General features: G+C 34.9%; 1 protein-coding gene across 1 annotated transcript; it reads left to right on the top strand.

The window, feature by feature from the left end:
• The first annotated feature begins 1,926 nt into the window (after nucleotides 1-1,926).
• LOC139160111 (SUN domain-containing protein 3-like) lies at nucleotides 1,927-6,844 on the top strand. Its single transcript, XM_070737653.1, has 3 exons — nucleotides 1,927-2,082; nucleotides 3,221-3,316; nucleotides 6,726-6,844. Exons 1-3 carry the CDS (start codon nucleotides 1,945-1,947, stop codon nucleotides 6,828-6,830), a joined length of 339 nt encoding a protein of 112 aa, XP_070593754.1. The 5' UTR covers nucleotides 1,927-1,944; the 3' UTR covers nucleotides 6,831-6,844.
• Nucleotides 6,845-8,244: the final 1,400 nt, after the last annotated feature.

Here is an 8,244-nt window from a genome sequence, read left to right as displayed (position 1 = left end):
CAATAGGAGCAATAGCCACCCTGTAGGGCTGGTGAAGTAAAGGGAAGCACTTTGCAGGTCGAGGAGAGCCATATCTCTTCTCCCTTACTTAGAAAATCCCCCTCATCTGGAGACAAGGAGCAGCAGCAGCAAAAATGGCTACCATGAAGCTGGGGACAGACTGAATACCTAAGACAGTGCAGGAGCAGTGAAGGTGAATGGTGTGTGAACTGGGTGAGAGAATATGGTACTTTTTGTTGAAATCTGGCCCAAGGAAATCTAAGGGGAAAATATATTTAGAACTACAGCATTTGTAAAGTGGCAAATAATCACTTTGAAAAAATACCGGAGAATTTAAGAAGAGATTTTTTTTTAGAAAATAAAAAACAAATAAATAGAAAATTGAACTCTCAAAGTAAAAATATGTGGTATAAAGAAGGCATTTTAAAATGCTGAAGTTTTTTTATTAGTACATTTGATTTATTAAAGCAGAGAAGTCAGGAATGAAGGGGAAAGCAGAACTGAGAAAACAGCAAAAAGAAGACAACAAGGATGAGATATTACTAAAATTAATAATAATTAAAGAATCAAAACAGGAGGATCAAACCCCCACAAGTGTTCCCTTCAAAAAAATATAAAATAAAATATTTAAAAAATATAATATTCACCCTCTCTGGGGGAGTTATCTTTCTATAAATATATTTGGGGGAATTTGTCAACTGTTTTGCAGGACAAATCCCAGGGAAACCATTAAAAGTTATCTGCTGCTTCCCAAATTCCGCAATTTATATCCCTTTTTTGTAACCACAACATTACTGTGATTAACATGTAGAGATTGGGAGAGGCAAGAATCTGCATAATGGGGGCATGGATCAGACCTTCAAAATAGGCAAAAATGTGTGTTCTTTCTAAAGCTCCATTTCCATGACTGCAATAGCATTTTCTCATTTACTCTGTTTTGGCAGAAGGTTAGAATATGAATTTAATCCTACCACCCCCACAACCTATCACCCTCAAAAATGACATCATGCAATTCCTTATGTTGTCCCACTATTGGGACTGGATTATCGTTTGGCAAGGAAGAGATCAATAGATTCATGTTACGGGTGGAAAGTTTGAAGCATAGGAACCAATATATATTAGAAACTGCTTGAAGCTATAATACACACAGTAGGTTCAATACTTTACTTTCAGCTTATTTGGCTTGCTCTGATTAGCATCCCTTTTTGGTTCAGTCTCTGATTCCTTTTAATTATTGATGAAAACTCTTCTCTTTTAATTCTCTCTTTTATATAGGTGCCCAGGTCGTGAAATTCAGCAACAGCTTTAACACAAGAGCACAAGTCTGTATGTTGGGGTTCTGCTGGGATTACATGCGGTCACCAAATATGATTTTAGAGGTAGGAAGAGGTTCCTTAGTAACAATATTTTTTCTCCCCCTCCCTGAAATATTTTGACTGCGTTTCTCTCCACTACCTTTCAAACCTCATGAAGAAGTCTACTTCATGTGTCTCCCACTGGAAATTGTCAGATAAAACATTGCTGAGTGACAGAAAAAGAATGAATTAGATTTATGGAGTCTGAGCTAACAGCTCTATGCACCTTTTGGGCACAAGCATCAATAGGTTGATCCACTAATTGTCTAATCATTATTTATCTCAAAGAGGTTGGATTAAATTACCTGAATTTATGTTCCATGGAAATCAGTTTTGCAAATCTTCCCCCTTGAAATTTCGGAATTATAGATGAATAAGTTCGATCAATTTAGTCTTGATCTAATGCTGTGATGCTGAGTTTAGGTGGCTTAATCAATAATGATTATAAAAATCAATAATGACTTGATTGTAAAATTAGTTGATAGCAAACACAGTATTCAGAAGTCAGAAGACCTGCTTTTAATTCCTTTTTGATAGTTACAGACTGTTTGGTTTTCAGCGGGATAATACCCCTGGGAATTGCTGGGCCATGAAGGGATCGCAAGGTTATGTAGTCATCAAATTGTCTCAGCCTGTCCATCCAACTTCAGTAGCCCTGGACCACATTTCGAAGACAGTTTCTCATACGGAAGAAATAACTAGTGCACCACAGAATTTTTCTGTCTATGTGAGTATTTATATTAATAGAAAGTTTCCTCTTTCCTGGGTTGAGTAGTAGTCTAATATCAGGCTATATTGTTGAAATTTAACTATGCATACAGTGGCTGTAAATCTATTGCCCTTGAGGGGGGAATAGTTCAAGATATAATTACCAGAGGAACTTTTAGTTTCTTATCTAAAAACATGATTCTGTGTTATTAAACCTTCCATTAATGAGACTGATATTCTTAGGGCTTTCATGACTTCCTTTCTCAATCCACTTTATTTTTCTCTTCTGGCTCTGAACAATGTAGTTGATGGTCTTACCTAACTCACTAACTCTCTTTGTAACAGATGTACATAAATATAAACCGCTTAGGTTTTCCTATCACCATCCAAAACTTAACATTTATCTTCACAAGTAGTTCTTCACTTACAAGAGTTCATCTAGAAACTTTGTCTGAGGTTACACTAGCCCTGAAAAAATTGGCTTATGACCCTTGCAGAATCACCAAGGTCACATCATCAAAATTCAGACTCTTGGAAATTGACTCTTTTTATGACGGTTGCAGTGTGCCAAGGTCATGTGATCACCTTTTGCGACCTTCTGACAAGCAAAGTCAATGGCAAAGACAGATTTGCTTATCAACCGGGTTATTAACTTAACAACTGCAGTGATTCACTTAACAACTGTGGCAAGAAAGGTCGTAAACAGCACCAAATATCTTGCTTAGCAACAGAAACTTTGGGCTCAAGAGTGGTCGTTAGTCAAGGGCTACTTTTACTTTCTTTCATACAACTCCAGTCTGAAAAGTTCCACTCCTAACCTTGAAAATTATTTTCATCTTATACAACACATATCTGAATGCAGGTTTCTCTCCTCCTCCCTCCTTCTTCATATGCCTGCCTACATATAGAGAGCCATTTTAAGAGCGCATGGGTGTTTAGCTAATAGTCTTTGCTTTTTCACATAGAGTTTGGATTCAGGGGTATCCACATGGAGGTCAAAGTAGAGTGTCAGGCTATCAGGGAACAATATCTGACTCTTTTAAATACACATTAAGGCAAGAGGTGCATTGTGAGCCTCTGTCTATCATATTGCCAATTTTAACAGATGCTGCTGCTTGGATTCTGTATTACCTTTTATTTTTTTTGCCTTTTCTCAGGGTTTCAAAAATGATTTTGAGAAGGAAGAAGGACAATTTTTGGGATCATTTGTCTACAGAGTGGATAGATTTCCTTTGCAAACATTTAAATTAGAGGTAGGTTGCAGAATGAGATTGGACAGTGAGTCTTATAATAATGTCATTTTTATAAATGTCTGGGCAAAAGCTATCATCACTGCATTCCTTTAGTGAGGCTGGTATTGATTTAGAAGAACATTACCAACATTTCAAAAATACAATTTGTTTAAATTTAGATTGCAAATCACTACACATTTATACTTAATTAACAAGTAACTCTTAAAGCTGGCAGGTAGCTAATCTGGAAAATTGAGAAGTTAAAAAAGTCAAAATGTCCATTTAAGTTAGCAGGCATTTATATCTCACTGAAGATACACTTTCAAATATATAATTGTGTATATTAAAAATATAATACAACTAATATGCAAATTTGTAACAAACAAATAAAATAAGACAATGATTCAGCCAATGAAATAAACATCTCAATATATAATATATTTTTAGTTGTTCAGAATTAATTTACATCCTCTCAGCAAAATTAGATTGCTTATATACAGAAAATACATAGTGTAAGTAAACCCAGATTTATGGACTATTTACAAACACTCAGAAATGTTAGCAGAGTCCTTTAATTGCTGTTCTGTTCGGGTCGTATGCGACCCGAAGACAAGTTTGAGTCCCTGTAAAAAATTTTCCCTGCATATCTGAAACTTGAAATTTCATGACTTTTCATCATTTCAGGGGTTCTCTCTATGAGAATTTTTTTTGGGGGGTAGGGGGCTTAGTTTTTGCTGGGCAAAAAAAGTTACAAATCTTCTGTTCCCGGGTCACCCTGACCCGGACCGAAAACTCTTCATTTGCAGTGCTTATGTTTGGTCTTTTTGAAAGCTTTTTTCACTTGGAAAGTAGTCTGAACATTTCTTCACACAATGATATGAAAATTGAAATGAAAAAAGTAAATCTTATTGGTTTATTTTGTGGATATAATGCACGCCCCCCCGTTTTTGTGAATTTTTTTTCAATTTATGGATAGTTTTGCTTGCAAAATGCATTCTATTTTACTAAAGTTGGTGTGGGATTGGTAGCTTGAACATTTCTGAATATAAGAAAAATATAAAGGAACTGAAAAAAATGATTCTTATTGTTTTTTTAATATCAGAAATAAGGCCTCCCCCCCCCTCGGCTGCTTGCAACCATTTTCACTTTTTATTTTTTTATGCTCCAAATCCGAAATATTCTTTAAAATCTTAGGCATTCATTTACTCAATTTAACAATGCTGATCATCAAAAAATATTTTTGGGGTGGTGGCTAATTGTTTTCTGGGCAAAATAAATTCATAACTTCGAGTCTGTTTCTGTTCGTATATGACCGGACCAAAAATAATTTTTTTAGGTACTTGAATTTGATCTTTTTGAAAACTTTTTCAACTGGAAAACTAGTTTGAACATTTCTGAACATAATGATATGAAAATTGAACTGGAAAAATTGAGACTTATATTTTTATTTTGATCAAAAAGCCCCTCCCCCCATCCTTTTTTAATTTCGTGTCAATTTCTATTTTTTAAGGCTACAAATCCCTAAGGAATTTCCCCCCAAAAGGTTTGATATACTAAATTGAACATTTCTGAATATAAGAAAAATATAAATGAACTGAAAAAAATGGTTCTTATTGGTTTATTTTTGCCACAAAAGGGCCACCCCCCACCCCCCGGCCTTGCTATGTGCCATTATTGTCACTGTTTATACATATTTGTCTAGAAATATTTGGAATATCCTTTTGAAAATCAACCACATTGTAGCCAGAGAACTAATTTTATGAAACAAATCCATTTTACTAAAAAAAAGTATGTAAGTTTGAAATTAACAGCATAATTTTTATATAAATTGAAATAATTGAACACGGGGGGGGGCATACATTTATGTGCAAAATAAACCAATATGCATCAATTTTTCCAGTTCAATTTTCATATCATTATGTTCAGAAATGTTCAAGCTACCAATCCCACACCAACATTAGTAAAATAGAATGTATTTTGCTAGCAAAACTATCCATAAAGTGAAGACTATTTAAAAAAAACGGGGGGGGCGTGCATTTCATCAACAAAATAAACCAATATGCATCAATTTTTCCAGTTCAATTTTAATATCATTATGTTCAGAAATGTTCAAGCTACCAATCCCATACCAACTTTAGTAAAATAGAATGTATTTTGCAGGCATAATTATCAATAAACCTAAAGAAAATTCACAAAAATGGGAGGGGGAGGCATATTTATGTGCAAAATAAACCAATAAGGATTAATTTCTTCAGTTCAATTTTCATATCATTGTGTGCAGAAATGTTCAGACTACTTTCCAAGTGAAAAAAGTATTCAAATTGACCAAACATAAGCACTGCAAATGAAGAGTTTTCGGTCCGGGTCAGGGTGACCCGGGAACAGAAGATTTGTTACTTTTCTTAAACAGAACAGGAGGGTTAAGATCTATTGTCAGTGTGTACCTTCTTTACTATAACATTTTGAGAATATTACAGAATCACAGTGGATTTTGTTTAAGGCAATATCTGTATTTTGGACATGACAAATGAGCACTAATAGAACAGATTTTGCAGGCTGAAACCTTTTCTAGGGAGCTAATGTTTAGCATTAAAAAGATTAGAGCATCCCACTTGGGTCTATTCTGAAAAGGAAAACTGAGGAAATATTGCAATAGTGGAATATTATGTTTCCTGAATGGGTCTGTAAAAGGGACCAAAGGAGATAGACAGCAGTTTTAAAAAGAGAAAAGGCTGAGTTGAGTTTGAGGTTTATAATTTCTAAATTATTTAGAAACCTGATTTGGTACTTAAATCTCTACTGAGTCATAGGCTTAACCTGCTTATTCATCAATAATTTTAAATACCACGAATGACAGAATAATCAAATGTTGTAAAAAATGAAATCTAAAGAATACAGAAAAGAGAGTTGCAAGGGGCCTTATCAAATTTGTACCACACCATTCTTAGGCTATGAAATACCCCTGGGTAGGTATATTGTACATACAAAGATCTATCCTCTTTAAGGTTTGAGTTCACTGGGTCATCAAGATTAAATCGCTTCTAACAGTATAATTTTACAGATTTATATCCAGATACATTTTAAAAGAAGTTGATTTATATTCTCTCTTTTATCATGAGTATATGAATTATAACCTGATTTTGATATGTCTCCAGAGTTGAATGTTATTTTTTATTCAAATCCAAACTAACAAAAGAAAACTGATTAAGATGGTCATATTATTAACTCTTTTCAAATCTTCCCTAAAGAGCTGGTAGGAAAGTATTACCAATTGTTGTAGTTAAACCACTTCTATGTAATTTTGCTAATGTATTTTGACTTAATATATTAGAGTGAGGAAGAGAACCAGAGATCTACATTGCATAGATGATGATTAGTAACTTTGATATTTGTATTCCATGGTTCCTGACCCTTTTATTATTTTTTTCAGGGAGAACCTTTAGATAAATATAAATATATGCTCTTGAAGATCTTGAGTAATTGGCAACATCCAAACTACACATGTATCTATGGATTTCGAGTATATGGAGAATAATTGTACTGAGAGAGTGAACAGGAAACCTAAATATAATAAATACATGATGGTGTATTCTTATTGCTCGTATATTAGCTGTTATTTTTTTAAAGGTATCTCAATGTTTTAGTATGTAACTTGCTTAATGGTTGGAGGTATCAAACACACTGTTCAGGAAAGAAAAATACTTTGAATATGTCCAGTTTATTGAAAAACTTACCAACCATTCATCCTATAAACAATATCCACCAATTAATACACTAAAAGACAAGTTTGGTCTAGTGATCCATTCAGTTGCCGAACTTCATCCTACAAGGTCGTTAGAAGATGATGATTAAGAGACCATGCTAGAAACCTGGAGATTGTGAATTCTCGTCCTGACGTAAGCATGAAATCTGGCTGGGTGATTTTGGATCAATCATTTCCTGTCAGCTCCACTCACCCCAAAGGGTTGTTGTGGAGAAAATAAGAGGAGGAAGCTACAGTATGTCAGAGAAGGGAGTACATCCCTTCACATTTTGTAAATATTTAAATATAGCTTTTTATATGACAACATTGAAGAAATGGTGGCTGCAATGTAAAGTAGTAAAGTACAAGCAGCTTGTATAACAGTGTAAATGTGTTGTTCCCTCAAAATAATGCAACACATAGTCATTAATGTCTAAACTGGTGGCAACAAAAGTGAGTACAGCCTTAAGTGAAAATGTCCAAACGATAAGAGAGAGGATCGAAGTAGAATAGATAAACAAGGCAAGTTATTACGTGTGGGCTTTATCCCCTGTACAATTGGCAATTGTACAGGGGATAAAATGACAATCTTGCCTTAATTTGTATTCTGTTACTGGATATATGTGCTGAAAGCTCTTCTGTGCTTGAGGCCAGTTATAGACCACCTAAAGGAAGCAATGAGAAAGCATCTACTAAGAAAGCAACTGGTTAATGGAAAGTCACAGGGGGAAATCCCAGGGCATCAGGGTAAACTGGGACGTCAAGAAAACCCCAGGGGGAAGGCAATTACAAACTCTTTGTGAATAGTTGCCAAAGTAAATCCCATGGATTTCTCTGAGTAATCCTCAGATTGCAAACACAGCTCAAGGGGTTTTATATGTTTGAGATGAAAAGCAACCTAACAGGGACTGTGATCCACGCAAACATGTGGCTGTAAGAGAGATAGGAAATTAGTTTTCTACAAAAAGAATACGTTGCCGAAACAGAGCTACTGCAATTGTGGAATAAAACAAGCATGATAAAACAAAAGATAAATCAGCATTCTCAGGCACAACCAAAATGCTTTTGGTGAAGGCCTAAAGGCAGAGTAGAACATTGAACAGACTACAACCCGCCTTGGCAGCTACACTTCTAAACTTGAATCTGCTTCTGACTCACTCAGGTTCAGCAACAGTAAATAAAAAGAACAGGTGCCTAGCCAAGATCA

Source organism: Erythrolamprus reginae, chromosome 1 (genome assembly GCF_031021105.1).
Source record: "Erythrolamprus reginae isolate rEryReg1 chromosome 1, rEryReg1.hap1, whole genome shotgun sequence".
Lineage (NCBI taxonomy): Eukaryota > Metazoa > Chordata > Lepidosauria > Squamata > Dipsadidae > Erythrolamprus > Erythrolamprus reginae.
Note: the sequence above shows the minus strand (reverse complement) of the source record. Positions and strands in the feature narration are given on the sequence as shown.

Bases quoted from the DNA above. Each gene is read 5' to 3' on its own strand.
- LOC139160111 (XM_070737653.1), top strand. From the start codon at position 1,945: ATGAAGGGATCGCAAGGTTATGTAGTCATCAAATTGTCTCAGCCTGTC. The intron at 2,083-3,220 runs GTGAGTATTTAT...GCCTTTTCTCAG, and splicing joins CACAGAATTTTTCTGTCTAT to GGTTTCAAAAATGATTTTGA. The intron at 3,317-6,725 runs GTAGGTTGCAGA...TATTTTTTTCAG, and splicing joins TGCAAACATTTAAATTAGAG to GGAGAACCTTTAGATAAATA.